This window comes from Python bivittatus, unplaced genomic scaffold (genome assembly GCF_059951505.1).
Source record: "Python bivittatus isolate LINGU-HERP-01145 unplaced genomic scaffold, Pbiv_v1 ctg000180_np1212, whole genome shotgun sequence".
NCBI classification, from domain to species: domain Eukaryota; kingdom Metazoa; phylum Chordata; class Lepidosauria; order Squamata; family Pythonidae; genus Python; species Python bivittatus.
The window spans coordinates 3502624-3518690 of record NW_028277047.1 but is presented as its reverse complement, the minus strand read 5'-3'; the positions used below and the strand labels follow the sequence as shown (position 1 = coordinate 3518690).

General features: G+C 50.9%; 1 protein-coding gene across 1 annotated transcript; it reads right to left on the bottom strand.

Moving 5' to 3' along the window:
• Positions 1-2958: 2958 nt before the first annotated feature.
• On the bottom strand, positions 2959-15147 carry LOC103065553 (ras-related protein Rab-1B). Its single transcript, XM_088137314.1, has 6 exons — positions 14936-15147; positions 7965-8037; positions 7470-7565; positions 6031-6126; positions 5131-5262; positions 2959-4598 (listed from the first exon to the last, which is right to left on the bottom strand). The coding sequence occupies exons 1-6, from the start codon at positions 14947-14949 to the stop codon at positions 4404-4406; spliced, it is 606 nt and encodes a 201-aa protein (XP_087993440.1). The 5' UTR covers positions 14950-15147; the 3' UTR covers positions 2959-4403.
• Positions 15148-16067: the final 920 nt, after the last annotated feature.

The window sequence follows — 16067 nt, the reverse complement described above, 5'->3', positions numbered from 1 at the left end:
CTAATAAAGATTCTCCTTTCTCCCGGTGGGGTATCAACAGAACTTTGGTATGACGTTGCTGCGTTCACACAGCACACTAGCTTAAACTACGGCTAGCTATTTTTGGGGTTGCCCCCAAATTGCAGTTCTTGCTGTCTCCTAAATAATAAATCCACGGTTTCGGGCTGTGATGACTGAATGTGTAGTTTTCTGCTTTGGCACAAAACAGCGAACCACGAAGTCGCAAACCGGCTGAGCTAGAACTCCCCCAACCTAATCCTGGTTAAATCCAAGCTAGCTTGGCATGTTGTGCGAAGGCAGCTGCAAGATCTTCCAGAAGAAACCGGTTAAGGGAACGAAGCACCTCCAAAGCACGTTTCCAGTGGATCGAACCCACTGGGTTCCTTTAGAGAAGGGCCCCCAAACCTGCTTGCAAAACTCAAATGAACAGCCAAGTCGCTCAAAAAATTCAGTTTTCCAGCCACCTTGTGAGAAACTGGAGATTTACAGCCCAAACCTGCTTTGATTTGATTCAACCCCAAAGCTCACCAAAATCAGGGAGCGCTTTGCGGCTCCCACTACCTCGATTCGTCCAATTCTTCCCGCTACTCTGGGCGCCAGGTTGCAGACCCAGCGGAGCCCCGGGCATTTGTAGGGAAAGAGCGCCCTCTGCTGGCTGCGTTGCAGACATTTCTGCTCGGCGGAGCGGCGGAAAGGCTCCCTCTGCCGGCGGCGTCCGAGGCGTCCGAAAGGCTAGATGTGAATGGGCGAAAGGACGTTCTGCGGGACTTGCCAGATCCCCCCTCCACGGCCAGCCTGAATCAGCGGCGGGGACGTCGTCGGGATCCTTTTAAGGCAGCTTGGTCGCTTCTCTCTCCAGCTCCACCAGGGGGCAGTCTTCTCCTTCGCGTTTTTCCATGCACAATTTCCAGCTCCAGCCACCAGAGGGCAGGCGATGCCGCCTTTCCTTTCACCTCTCCAAGTGCAGTGGCCGATCTCAGCCGCTAGGGGGCGGTTTGTTTTCAACGGTCCAGCTCTTGCCTTTAATCCCTAGATATGCTTGGCCTGCCCTAGTGCAGCGGCCAGCCCAAGTCCTGGGGCGGGGAGGGGGGGGGAGAATCCATTTAAATATTTACCTTTTGCCTTTTTTCCCTGTCCAGGTACCACCCTGAACCACTAGAGGGCAGACTTTTTAGCATCCTACGGAGTCCCCTTTCCTCCTTCCTTGTTCAAGTGCAATTACGCCTTGAAGTCACCAGGGGGCGCTATCCATCACGTCCTGTTTAGTAGCTGGGCTCTTCGAATGCAATTGCTAAACCGAGCCACCAGGGGGCAGGAGCATCCCTTTCCCGGGGAAAGTTCAGTAGCAATTGCCAGCCTCATTTCTATTCGCTTTGGTTGCAGTTCCCACCCGAGCCACCAGATGGCAGTATGTCATCCTCCAGTAGCTTCTCGCGGGTGCAATGCCCACGTGGAGCCGCTAGAGGGCAGCATTTTTATTATCCTCAAATAGCCCTTCCTTCCCAGGGACGATGTGGAAGTGCCGTGCTACTTTCTGGTAGCAAAACATGAACTTTATTAAAAGGCATCTCTTTTTGTAAGCTGCCCTCGCTCCATCGGATGCCGCCTGCGGCCCACAAAAGCTTTCCAGAGAAAACTAGCCCTGTAAGTCATCCGAGGGCAGTTTTTACTTTGGAGATTTCTAGGGCGACGTGGAAGGAAAAATCCCGAACTCCAATTTCCGGTCCTTTTGAAAAGGATCTACGGAGAAAATCCTGCCTCTGATTTGCTCAACGGCCATTTCCCTTCCAAGTCGTGAAAGGAGCAATGCTCCCGAGCGGTGGGGCTTCGCGGCGTTTCATTACCGGTCGGCAAAATGGGTGCGTTTCTTTGACGGACCTCCCTGGCTTCTTCACGAGGAGACACGTCTTGCGAACTTTTTCGCAAAATGGTGGGGAAGCTTCTGTTCCCCCGGACAAATTCCCAAGAAATCGCCCACCCCATTCTCTGTGGGTGAATTTCCAAAGGCCGTCCGACTTCAGGCACAACGGGGAGCGAAGGAGGACGGGAAGAGCCGTCCATGCGCTTCAGTGAGATCTTTCCTGTGACACCCCGCTGGTTTCTCTCTCTCCCGGGGAAATAACTGGGAAAAATGGATGGTGGAAACAAACACGTGGAGTCTGACGCGAGAACGTCGGCTGTGCCCGGCTGCGTTGGACCCGCGGCTCAACCAGTCCAGCAGGCTGTTCTCCTAATGGCCAACCAGCTGCCCAAGGAAGCCCATCGGTCTCGCGGCAGATGGCCTTCAAGCAGCCGTCCGCGGCCATCAAGGCTAACTTCCAAAAGGTTAATTAATTACACGTCGTGTAAAGAACGAAATAGGAACCCTTTCCGCTCTCTCCTGGTTCGTTCAGGATTCAGTTCTCTGCTGGAGGCCGAGAGAGGTCCGATGCAGCCGACTCCCACGTTCGAAAGCCTCCAGGGTTTGTGAGCTAAGCCATCTTGTTCCCCGGAAGCCGAAGATGGCCTAGCTCGTCCCCGGGTGCCTTGTACAACTGGGTTTCCTGAGTAAGCCACGTTTGGTTTAAAGGGCTGGTGGTGGCCTCTGTTGTACTGCGGCAAGGAAATCAAAAGGATATGCACAAGCCTATCGTTCAACCATCTGCGCTACCGGGATGTCTCAATTTACTCTAGCAGAGTGTTTTTCATTCTTGGCCACTTGGAAGACACGTGGACTTTAACTCCCAGAATTCCCCAGGTGACTGGGGAATTCTGGGAGTTGAAGTCCACACGTCTTCAAGTGGCCACGGTTGAAAAACACTGTTCTAGTGGATTCTCGATCTTAGCTGAGTTAAACTTAGATGAACTAAACAAACCATAATGCAGTTGAGGCTAAAGGCGGCCTGTGAATGCAACCCCTGCTTCTCCCCGCCTCTCCATCCTTCGAAAGCAGGGCGAAAAAAACCACACCCAACCAAGCCTGGAAAACCCTCATTTTGCAGAGGCCGGTTATGTTTTATTCTCTTTTTTTCCCCCTCTTTTCTCTTTTCCTCTCATTTGCGTTTTGCCATTTCGCTTGTGGAAAACAAAACAAAAATGAACGAATAAAGAACCGACGAAACTTTCCACCCACAGCAGGGTCCCTGACGTTCCTTAAATAAAGCGGAGTCGGGCGAGGGAGGGGATGAGCGAGCGAGTGGGGACGAGACGGGCAACGGGGCCACCGGGATAGAAGAGAGGTTCCCCGGGGAGAAAACGACTTCCTGCTGCTAAAAGGGAAGGAGCCCAGTTTTGGCAGGAGCTGGGCCCAGCAGCATGGGGACAGGCAGCAGGGCTGTTTGGTCGTTAATATACAGAGGGGGGAAAGGGGGGATCCAGCAGGGCAGCGCTGCAGGATCGGGAAGGAAATAAGAGGAAAAGGGGAACCCGAGGGGTACGTGGGACCGTGACAAAACCGCTCACAAGCTCAGAGGAAGCCCAGCAGAGATACATTCATCAACTGTGGAATGCAGAAGCTGGGGAAGACCACCCCACCTCCCCCCCAAATCTCCCTTTCTCCCCATTTTGAGGAAGAGTGAAAGAGCTCAATCAGTTCATTCTGGCCACCCCGCGGGAGGAGACATTCCAGCGGCTAGCGGAGGAATGAGTATCCGTTCGTACAGCAGGCTGGGGGGCAGAGGGTCACTGGGGGCGGCGAAGGGTGGGGGGGATTGAAAGACGTTGCCCTGGCCCTGGGGATGGGGGGAGCCCCTGAGAGGAAGAAGCAGTTCAGCGGTGGCAAGGAAGGATGTCGCGCTAGGAAAAAGCCGGTAGGAATCCGGGTGGAAAAAGGAAATGCCTCGCGTCCATCAGCAAAAGGACGCGAGGAGGAGGAGGGGTGGGCCTCCCAAATTGCAGCCTTGATTGGGGGGGCGCTCCTGCCGAACAGGCACCCAACTAAGCAGGGAGACTGAGGGCAAAGATGGGAATGCTCTGCTTTGGGTTAGAAAAATAACAGGGGTGAATAGGAATGGAGAGAGACTGGGGGAGTAGGGGGGCAAGACAACATCAGTAAAGAAAAGGGCTGCCCAGATCCTGCCTAAGGGAGTGGGAGCCCCCTGCCCCCCAGCAAACAGATACAGATGTGTTCCCCCCCGCAACCAGTGACAGGGAAGGCGTGGCCTCTCAAGAGCCAGCTCCTCCCCGTCCAGAGTTAAAAGGGGGGGGGACAAACAGCCAAAGACACTCAACAGCACTCGGAGCAGTTGAGCTGGAAGGGAGGAAGGCCCCGTCCCCTCCACGGAGGTATCATCCGGGAAAACCACCTTCAGAAAATGAAAAAAAGAGGAGGAGGAGGGGGCCGGACGGTGGGAGGGGGCTGGACCCCGCTCCCCAGCCTGTCCCAGGCCCCCCCGCGCCCCCCCAAGCAACCATGTCCCTCCTTTTCAGCAACAGCCGCCGCCTCCTTGTTTAACCGGAGTGCTGTCAATTTTCAGGTTGGGTCTGTCTCCGCCGGCCGTGGCCCCGGGCCCCATCCGCTTCTTGATCTCGGCCGCCATGGTCATGAAGGACTGCTCCACGTTGGTGGCGTTCTTGGCGCTGGTCTCCAAGAAGGGGATGCTCAGCGAGTCGGCAAACTCCTGTCCGGGGGGCCGAGGAAGAGAGGGGACGGTGAGCAGAAAGCGCTTCAGCCGGGAGAGACAAGGTCGGGACCGTGGCCCCAGAAAAGGCCCAGGAAGGGTTTCTAAGATCATCCTTGGGAAGAGTTTCCCAGGGGGACGAAGAAGCAACGGGTGAAGCGGAGTTTGGAAAATTAAGAGAAACAGGTGAGAAGTTCCCCGCTGCTTTAAAGATCACCAGGACAGCCCAGCTACCGGGTTCTGTCCTCAACGGGCAGGGAACGCTCCCTTCCCAGCTGATTCTGGATGTCAGCAGCAGCCGAAATGTTCAGCTGTGCTGATAACAGTCACATAAGGTGGCGAAATGCTTGAAGTGGTAGCCAAGACCCAAGGGTGAGAGGAGCCGGCTGACGCGTTCTTCCCCCCCCCAAATATTATGGGCCACTAGCTTTGTTGCATTTGACTTATGAGATTTGGCTCCCGAGGAAATAAATAAATAAAAACACGGGGAGTGGAGGGGGGGGGCATGCACTTCCTACAGCAGGAGGCTCACCTTGGCGGTTGTGTAATCCACCACCTTCTTTGTGGTCAGGTCACACTTGTTGCCCACGAGCAGCTTGTTGACGTTCTCACTGGCGTAGCGCTCAATCTCTTGCAGCCACTGCTTGACGTTGTTGTACGACTCCTGGGCAGGAGGGGACGATGGGGGGAGAGGCAAGGTGAGGCTGAAAGGCGGCCCAGGGGCTACCACAAGCCCCCCACCCAAAAGGCTAGGGCTGGGGTTCCCAACCATGATTTCCAGGTGGGTGGACTTCAACTCCCAGGATTCCTCAGCCAGCATGGGTGGACTTCAACTCCCAGAATTCCACAGCCAACATGGCCAAAGACAAGAATTCTGGGAGTTGAAGTCCACATCTGTGGCACAAAGTCCAACTTTCTGATTTAAATCCTCTCCAAGTTCCACTTATAAGAGAGGCACGTTCTGCTACGCCAAAGAAAAGCACCTTTCCCACAGCGATGCCCCAACTTCAGAATACCCTCCCACAGACTGTGGGGCTGGCCCTCAATACGGCCTTTTCTTGCAATCGGGCCCAACTTTTCCTGCAGCTGTTTTGCTGAGGCAAGTATTTCAACTTAAGGGCGATGCCCTTTAACTGGCAGGACAGCCTGTTTATCCTTCTCATTGTCACTATGGTTATGTCCCTTTTTAATTTCGGGGGGACCTATCCAATTATGGGATTTCACACTGGGCGAAAAGACAGTTGTTTTTTTTTTAAATGAGCCAGCATTCTGGAAACGCATGCTAACGAGAGACTGCTTTCTGGTTTCGCTGCTTTCAGTTGATCTTGGCAGATTTTTGTATCCGCCCCAGAACCGGGTCGTGTCCAAGGTCCCTAAGCCTCCGTGGTCCAGCTCCCCGGCTGCTCTGACCATCACGTGGTCGTTTCGGTACCTGATCCGTTACGTCGTATACCACAATGATGCCATGGGCCCCTCGGTAGTAGCTGGACGTGATGGTTCGGAACCGTTCCTGCCCGGCTGTGTCCCACTGGAGAAAGTCGAAAGAGAGGAGCTGAGGTTAGCACCCTCCCAGACAGGATGAAAGGGCGGATCGTGAGAATCCTGCCCAGTGCTGCAGGATTAATTGTGGATTATTTTCTACTTATTTATTAAATACATGTCTGCCTGACTCCCGGGGACTCTGGGCAGTTCTCAAGTAAAGAAATAAAATTAATTGACAGGCAGAAATAAATAAGTAAGTAAAAACAAGGAAGAGAACATGGCAAGAACTGGGTAGAACAAAACACACCCACTCCTCAGGAGGGGCTACACCCATCCTAGTCAAAGGACCGGACAATTAGATCCATCGAGGATGGATCTAGAACAGTGGTTTTCAAACTCGGCAACTTGAAGATGTATGGACGTCAACTCCCAGAATTCCCCAGCCAGCATCCTAGATCTAGATCAGTGTGTCTCAACCTTGGCCACTTTAAGCTGCATGGACTTCAACTCCCAGAACTCCCCAGCCGGCTGGGGAATTCTGGGAGTTGAAGTCCACACAGCTTAAAGTGGCCAAGGTTGAGACACAGTGATCTAGAAGCTTCATTCAAGGATTAACTTGGTCAATAGTTTCGAAAAGAGGAAAGGAACTTTTGAGTCTATTTTGATCAGAGGCACCATCTGGCTCCATGTCTGGAAGATAAAACCCAGCACAGACCGAGGGACCAGGTACCCAAATCCTTGATACGCTGCTCCACCCTTTGGAAGGCAATATATTGATCCCTCCAAGAAAGTTCTTAGTCTCTGCATTAGAAAGCCCACTTTGGCATACTTCATCGGCAATGCTAGAGACAATTTGGTAAGACACACTAACACCGCCTGCATTTAGCAGAAGGGAGGCCATGGTAAACCTGGTTCGACCCAATGCCATCTACTTAATCCAGGGCAAAAGTAGCATCTGAATGGGGTTTTTCCCTGGTTTGCGGCTCAGATTCTTCCTTGCTGTTCTATACCTATTTCTGAAAAGCGCTCCGCTCCCTTGATCCAGCTATGAACTGCCAGAAGCAGCAACTCCGCTTTCATCATTAATCCAGATACACGTCCTACTAAATTACTAGCTGCTGCATTATGCGACTAAGATTAGCACCCCAGTTTGTTCTTCTTCACCTCCCTCTCAGCCTCTTTTGGGCCAATCCAAGCCTGAGTGACAGAGCAAACGTCTTTAACTAGGCAGAAAGACGACTCATGTTCCTTCTCTATCCTGCTCCGGGAGGCTCCCGTTGCTAAAATAGCTTTCAGCGGCTAATTGCAGAATTTCAGGACCTACGTGGAGCCCTGGGGAGGCCGGCCACCCACCCACCCACCCACCCAGACAGCCAGCCCAAAACTTACGATTTGCAGCTTAATAGTTTTGCCATCCAGCTCGATGGTACGGATTTTGAAGTCTACCCCGATGGTGCTGATGTAACTTTCTGTATACGTGTCATCCTAGCGCAGAGACCAGGGGAAAAAGTCACCGCCAAGAAAAGGAGTCACTCTGTCAGTCCCATCCTTGATCCGCGTTCATTAACCCTACCCTTAATTCTAACATTCAAACTCTCCAAACCGAGGCAAAAAAACAAATCATGCGTTTTAAATCCACGCGCCTCACTTGGAATTAGAATTTAGGAATCTAATCCGGGGGCAACAGGAAAAGAAGTTCACCGAAAATCTGTTTTTCAATAAAGGGGATTGAAGATGGGGGCGGGGGGGCAGGTAAGAAATTCCAGAAGCGTAATCCCTGGTTTTATGTCTCTCTTCTTGGCCTCAAAACACTCCTAAATGTGCAGCCGCTCAGAAGGGCTGCGTGCATTGGAAAGACAAATGGTTAGTGAGAAAAACACTCACTGCAAATCGTAGCAAGAGACACGACTTCCCCACACCAGAATCGCCGATCAGAAGCAACTTGAACAGGTAATCACTGGAAAAAAAGAACACACGGGTCAAAAGGGGGGAGGAAGTTTGAATGGACGCAAAATACGGTTCTTACTCTCCGGGGAGGGGGGAGAATTTATTTCTTGCATGGATATTGTCCGGGGAAACGGGGGGGTGGGGGTGGGATTCAAGTTTATTAACACCTGGCCACTGTTCTCCTGTCCCAAAACACATGTTTGGTCTTCCCCATCTTCACAAATGCCAAATGTGTTGGGAACACATTTCCCAGAGTTTCCTGCCTACTTTTTATTCCAGACTAAAGTTTGCACCTCCTGGATGTACAGATTAAACCTGACTGCCTAAAATCAGGCCTTTCCCTCACAGAAATCTGACTGCATAGGCAAACAGTCCCAAAAACGAAAAAAGAGCCACGCTTCCTACAGATGGCTGATTGCAACCTATCAGCTTCCACAATCTACTTTTAATGTCATTCGGTACCTGACAAGCCTTGGGCTCTGTTTGGAGAGGTCTGGAAAGGAACTCAGATGGGCACTCGCCAAACAAGTGAGTTAGGGACTGTTTCCAGCCAAATGAACCACCGCACTTAAAAGCAGATTATTTCTGCACCTCCTGGAACACGGACAGACAGGACTGGGCTTATGGTAGAATTACTGACTGTGCAGAAGTCTAGATATTTTGGCTGATTTGCTAGAGAATTCTCGCTATCCTTCCAGCTGGGGACACACCTCCAACGTCCCAATGAGCTTCTGAAGTCCAGAACACTTCTGTTCTTCCTTGGCTGATCTTTGAGGAAGCTCAAAACCTGCCAGAAACCACCGTTCCCAGAATCTGAGGCTCATCAGAAGAGGACCTCACCCTGCTCAGATTCCACAGATGGGCAGGGATATGAAGGGGCCAGCAACTTACACATCTTGCACCCTGCCTGAAATTGCCCGGGAATCGGTCAACAGCTTTCCCGAGCAGGTGCCCTCTGGATAGGCTTAAGAACATTTCCCATCATCCAGAGTGGAGATGACCACTGACCCTGAAGATCAAGCATATATTTTCTCAAATCAGTCGACCTCGCTGAGGTTTTCTGAAGATTAAGTGAGCACACCTTGAGCTCCCCAGGGGGAGAGAGGCCATGAATGTGGTAACAAGGTCAGTAAAATAGAGGAAGGCCCGGAAAAACCTGACATTCTCAAACTTTTATTTATGATTAGACGACAGAGTGAGCCAAGGACATCTGCAATTCCTTCCATCCCACCTGGCCTTCATTTTTCAGAGCTGATCTCATCCAACAGTACCCACCAGACCTTTTGAATGGGACCAGTGATGATTTTAACTGCAGCTGATACACTCGGTTATCTCTCTTACTGCTCTGTGTAACTTAGGAATGGAAGGGTAGGATATACACCAAAATAATAAACAAGCAAACTAACCAGGATACATTTTCTCCTGTGTTGGAAGATCCAGTTCAGAACTATTACCTGAAGCTCAACAGAGGCCTTAAAATTTTACCAGTGGGGCACAGAGAGGTGATCTCTAAAAGCATGCTATTCCACTTTGCCCAATCTTGAGTCGCCAAGGATGAGTTCTTTGATTTGTTTCAAGAATTTACGTGGCCACCCAACTTGAACGCTGTGCCTCCAGGCGGCATACAATAGATCAGAAAAACCCAAAACCATTTCAGTTAAAATCCAAAAGGTTAATAGGCGACCAGGAAAACACATTCATAGACCTTTCTAGATGGAACAGTCTAATCCTTCTGGGTATGAAGGATGAAGCTGCTGAGTCAACCATAGATGTCCCAGGGAGACCCATACTCAAGTTCTCAATCCTAGGACACCTTCTCTTAACCACGTGAGACTTCTCATTCCAAGGCACTCTGGAGATGCTTCTCCCATCCTATAATACACCTGTCAGGGCACAGCTCTCACGGCGAGAGTTAGGCAATGCTTAATGGCCACATCAGACCAGCTCACTCAACTTTCTCATCCAGGTGTTTTTATAGATGGGCTGGACTTCAATTCCCAGAAACCCCAGGCAGTATGACCTTTGGCCCTGGATTGCAGAACCTCTACCCCTGCTGGGGTAGATCTGGGCCAGCAGCCTACAGCAAGCAGCTGTTTGACTCAGCTCTTCCCTCCCAAATACTGAACGGCGAGTAAAGCCAATTGTCACAAGAAGGAAGTTTCTTAACAGAGCCTTTGAGTGGCAGGCAGAGAGGTGACAGGAAGCCGGCGAGTCACGAGATGGTGTGTTGGCACTTTTCCCTACTGAAAAGCAGAAGGGAGGGACTCTCCCTAATCTTCTGGACGGGGAAGTGGGGAGGTTACGCCACTGGCCAGGTGGAAACTGATGCTGACGTGAACCTGGATTCAGTCTCCAGGCCAAAGCAGGAACGCGGTGAAGTGGCTTCTAGTCCTGGGGGTGGGTCAAGCTATATCCAACCCCAGTTTTTGTACCTTCAGCTCACGACAGCGAGGCTGCCAGCTTACAATCTGATGTTTGCCAGGTTGCAACAGCAGCGTAGAATAAAGGGCAGGAGAGGTTTCCAGGGCAAGCATATTGTTCCTGAAACCAGCAGTTAGGAGCTACAAGGACAATCCAGAAAGTCCAGTTGTGAAGCTGAAGGTGCCCAGGAAAATTAAGGGCAACAAGTTTGATGAAGAGGTTCCCCAAGTAAATTGCTATGCGTACCCTGTGCACTTCCACACCACCAGTTTTTCGGGAGCAACTTGAGGACACAACCATCCAGAACCACAAGATGACACTTCCTAACACCAACCACAATTCTCTTTCAGCCCCACTCCTATTTTAAGACCGTATTCTCTTTCCTTGGGGGCACCAGAGCTAAGAAAAATGCTTTCAGGCTAGAAACATCTTCCAAATATTTAAGATCCAGGCCTGTACAAAGCTAAGAGGAACGCTGCAGTTCTTAGGGCATGATAGCTATAAGAATACTAAGAAGAGACCCAAGGTTGGCCAATAGACCCAACAAATGTTCGGTTTCTTGCAATTCTCTGCAACATACAAAGTGTTTCACAGTTTTTTTTCTCCAGCAATGCATGCATCACCCCTGGAAGGTAGATAAGTGCTACAATTCTACCACCACTACCACCCCAGAACCACAAGCACATTGCAGTTGGGAGTATAGGAAATGAGTTGTCCAAGTTAATGGAACAGGCAACCGCTGAATTAGACACTTCCTGGTGACACAGCTCAACCTCTTGCTCAATATGAGCAAGGCAGCCTTGACTCCACCAAAACTTGACATCTATCAGAGACTTTGAACACCATCTATGCTGCTGGTGGCCGTAAATGGTAAGTAACAAGTCTCCTTCTCAAATTTAGAGGTGCTGCGGGCTACTCTGTGGGTAGGAAACCTGGAGCCTGCAGACAGTTTGATCATCAACTGCCATCTCCTTCCACCATCATGAGAAGGAATTGGAGGAGTTATAGGCCAGAAGTTCTGGAGAACATCAGGTAGCCTATTCCATGCTGGCCTGTCCGCTCACCTATCATACAATCCTAGTGGAAAAAAAACCACACTTTGAACAACCACTAATGGACTTCTGGAGAAGGGCATTTCATAGAAGAAACACTGGATCTTCTACTCCCCAAGACAACAGCAAAGACCATCCTATGAGTCAGAGCTTGGCACAGATGACAGGGGAAACATGGCAGAACCAGCCTGAAATCACACTACTTCATTTTGATGTGTGACTCCAAGTTCTCAGAAGCTCCTCTTAAATTCATAAGCTTGTGTTATGAGGCCTGAGTCCTCCCCCACCCACCCCAAATTACCCTAGATGGAGGTGTGCCTCTGAGCTTCTGCAGAGTACTTGTCTCTTCCACTCAGTGACCAAAGTCCAACCTCCTGTCACCTGGAATTAAGCAACTATGATTATGAGTCAGACTACCGGCCCTTGATTAAATTTGCAGCATCAGAATAACCTTCACAGATCCGGCTAAAGGCTTTATCTGATTGAGCAACTGAGTTTCTACAGTGACTGACCAGATACCCCTAGGAACGTACACAACCAAAGTTGCCTCTTCTACGTTCCAGCCACTAGTACTGCCCCGATATCGAGAGGTAAAATATAATATTATAAATAATAATTATCTATTCTACAGCTGTTCCTGTTTGTTTTACAGCTTGTGCACCCGCTTTCTAGCTGGAAGCTGAAGCTAAGAAATAGACCCCCAACTTAAAAAGTTTTGGACCTGCACAAAAATCACTTATTCAACAATTTCACTTTCATTCTTAACCCTCTTCTATCATTCTCAGAATTAAAACAAAGACTGCAGAGTTCAGAAGAGCCTTGTGCTCACATTTATACGAAAAGGGGCCACGTTCTTTCCTTGCAAACACGTTCCTACCCAATACACAGTGATTTATACGAATGAAGTATTACAAGGAATACCTCTGGATAATCCCATCCGGTGGCACGAAATGTGATTTTTAAAAAGAAACAGAGATCGGATTGTTTGATTTTGGTTGGGCCTGTTTGGCAGATCCAGTCACTGTGGTTTGCAAATATTAACCTTATGGCTTAAAGTGATGGGTCAACACAACCAGTGCCTACCACAGAAGCAAATTAAGTCCCACAGAAGATGACTTTCAAAGACGGGACTATGTTATTTTGTCACAACCAACCCAGGGCATTCTGTGGCACCTGAAATGAACTTTGTAGCACATCCTTTCGTAAACCAGAATCCAGGAGGACCAAATATGTTAAGGACAAGCAAATGGTGTGAAAAACCTCTAACAGCAGATTGTTCAATAACTATTTATTTCACCAGCTGAGTTTTTTCCCTCCTTCAAAAGCCACATTAATGGGAGCCCTTGCTGTGAGTGGCAAGCTAAAAAGAGGGGGAAAGTTTACATGAAATGCGAGAGATTTCATAGAAAGCGCAGCAGGAGCAAGAATTCCACAATCTGGTTTTCTGCATCTCAGGATCAGTGCAACTTCAGGTTGAAATGGTGATTGATTCCTGATTTCTGTGGCTTGGTAAACTCGGGGTGGGAGTGGGGACACACAAAAGAGAACTTAGGAGCTCAACCGATGTGTAGACAAGTTTGAAGAGGTTGGGGAGATTAAAGACATAATGGAGGAAAGGGATTTTTGTGGGGGGGAGAATAGCAACTGGAAAATTGGAAGATGACAGGTAAGGAAGGAAGGAAGACGTGAAAATGGCTTAGCTGGAGTACCTAAATGGGCAAGGGGTTTTGCTGCGTTCTCCCTTCCTACACTATTTCATTTTCCCCCGTGAAAGGCGAGGGGAGAGAAATTCAAGAACCTCTAAGCTGGAACAGACCAAAGGCCTATCTGGTCTTGCTTTCTCTTCCCATAAGATGCCACTGTTCATGGGGACCGAATGGGGGGGGGGGATGCAGCCCCATGCCTTAAGAGCCACAATCCTCTTGAGCCCCCCCCCCCTTTTCAAACTGGACTTTGATTCAGCAACGAGCCCAACTTCACCCTTCAAGCTACTGTGGAGCTGTGTGGGCCAGGCACACACCGTGAGCCCCAACCATGCCATCCGGTTACAACGGGGAGGGCTGTATGAAGGCAGGAACATGGCTTGCGGAAACCCTGGTTCAGTTAATCCAGCGTGTCGGGGGAAGACGGCCCCCAGCAGGCCTTGGGTGGAAGGATTTTGTGCGGAGGAAAAAAACCTTATTTGCTTCTCACGTTGTTCATGGTCTCAAAAACTTCTATCTTACCCCCTTGCCCATTTTTTGCCCTCACCAAGGAGGACCCAAAGGTTGGAGACTCGACCAGCTTCTTGGCTAGAGTGGCGGATTTTTCTCTTCTCCAGCAGGATTTATAATGAGTAGAAATACGTACAATATTCCAGGACGGGTAATAAGTCGTTTATACCCCACGGCTGAACTGGACTATAAATCCCTAAGGCTGTGTCAGCTGGGAATTATGGGGTTTTCTTTTTAAAAGCCTAACACGCATTCTTTGGGGGGAAGCAAAAGGGAGCAATCTTGGAGAACAAATTGGCCCTGCTGTGGATGATGGGGCTGCAGTCCCATCTACCCACCCAGCAGGAATGAGATTTGGGGGAAAGATGTGGATGATGGGGCTGCAATCTACTCTCCAGGCAGGAACCACCCTTGGGGGAAAATTGGCCCTGCTGTGGATGATGGGGCTACAATCCCACCCATCTGAAGGGGGAACGAGCCACGGGGGGAGTTTGCCCAGTTGTGGATGATGGGGTTATAATTCCACAATTTGAAAGGGGGAAAGATTATTTTATTATTATTGATTTAAATTTATTGGCCGCCCAGCTCCAGTGGACTGTGGAGAATCGGCACAGTTGTGGATGATGGGGCTATAACCCCATTCTCCCAGCAGGAACCACCCTGGGGGAAAATTGGGTCTGCTGTGGATGATGGGGCCGCAACCCCACAGCACAGTAGGAACCAGCCATGGGGGAAGTTTGTCCAGTTGTGGATGATGGGTGACAATTCCACGACCCAGAAGGAACTAGCTTTGGGGAAAGATGGCCCTGTTGTGGATGATGGGGCCGCAACCCCACCTACCCCCAGCAGAGGATGGGGGTACAAGGGCACCCCCCGGAAGAACACCAGCCTGGGGATGATGGGAAGCGTGGTCCCACCCACCCAGGGGCACCGGGTTCCAAAGTCTTCCGGGCCGGAGGAAAGGGGGCCGACTAGCCTCTCGGGGGCTGATGGGGCTTGTAGTCCGACCTCTCGGGAGATCACAGCCCCGCGGGGCGAAGACACCCCGTGCGGGGCCGATGGGACTAGTAGTCCGGGCAGTGCGCCGGGCTGTCAGCCAGGCCGGGCGGGGCAGGCCGGGCCGGCGTCCTTCTCCGGCCTCGCCGCGGGCGGCGGAGACGCGCCCGGCCGCCGCGGAGGCAGCCCCTTCCCGCCCCGGCGCCCGGCAGCGGAGGACACTCACTACTCGGGGTTCATGGCGGCGGCGGCGGCGGCGGCGGCTCCTCCGCGGCGGGTCGGCGGCGGCGGCGGCGGCGGCGGCGGCGGCGGCGTCTGGCGGGCGGGCGGCTCCTTCCTCCTTCCTTCCTGCCTTCCTGCCTCCCTCGGTCCTTCCTGCCTGGCGGGTCGGGTCGCTCCTCGCACAAGATGGCGGCGGCTCCCCAGCCCCCACCCCGCAGGTGCGACTTTATCACTGCGCACGCGCACCCCGCGCGGAGCACGCCGGGGAGCGTAGTCTTTCCGCAGGGCTTTTCCTCCCGCCCCTCCCTTTTTCCTTTCTAGGCGGAGCCTTGGCCAGGTGCGGCTCTCCCGGCCGCGCGACTTCACGGGAGATGGAGTTCCCGGCTTCCTCGTCTGACGTAAACCCCGGCCCCACCCCTCGGAGTTGCCTTTCTCGTCCGCAAGACCGATTCGCAGCTGCCGAGGGGGACCCTGGGAAATTGAGTTCGCTCCGCAATAGTCGCCGCGTTATGATGATATTGTCCCATTATGCAGCTCTTAAGCCAGTTCTCTAAATACTTCGTATATGTAAACTGGGTCTACGTAGTCGTATCTATATCATTTATGTATATAAAATTATATGTAGTATTTATTTGTAGTATTTATTATAATATTATAAAGTATCATATGTACATGTATCTGGTTTTGCCTATTTATATATAGACAGACATTATATATCCATATATCCATACACACAGACACAAATATATATACGTCTGTGTATGAATTTCAGCATTGGTACAGATCTCTACGCTTCAAAAGTAGCCAACTTCTTAAAAATAACTGCATGCAAGGCATACATAGACGCCAGCTGTCTTTATTGTTAACACTTTACAAAACAGACATTTCAAACCCACACCTGTAATTTCATATATCGATCGCCAAGCACCCTAATGTTAGATATGACCCCTGCCGAGTACACACAGGACTCTGGCCTCACGGATGTGGTTGTTCAAGGCAGGAGTTATTTCCACACTGGCGGAGAACAAACACAGCCGTTGCCAAAGGAAGAAGTTACTCCGGTTCTCGTAAGCTAGTTAGTCCATCTCAAGCAGGTTTGTGGCAACTCGCAACAAATGCCTCCCCCGTTCTCTATA

Bases quoted from the DNA above. Each gene is read 5' to 3' on its own strand.
- LOC103065553 (XM_088137314.1), bottom strand. The intron at 7,566-7,964 runs GTGAGTGTTTTT...TCTCTGCGCTAG, and splicing joins GTCTCTTGCTACGATTTGCA to GATGACACGTATACAGAAAG. The intron at 6,127-7,469 runs GTAAGTTTTGGG...GACTTTCTCCAG, and splicing joins AAACTATTAAGCTGCAAATC to TGGGACACAGCCGGGCAGGA.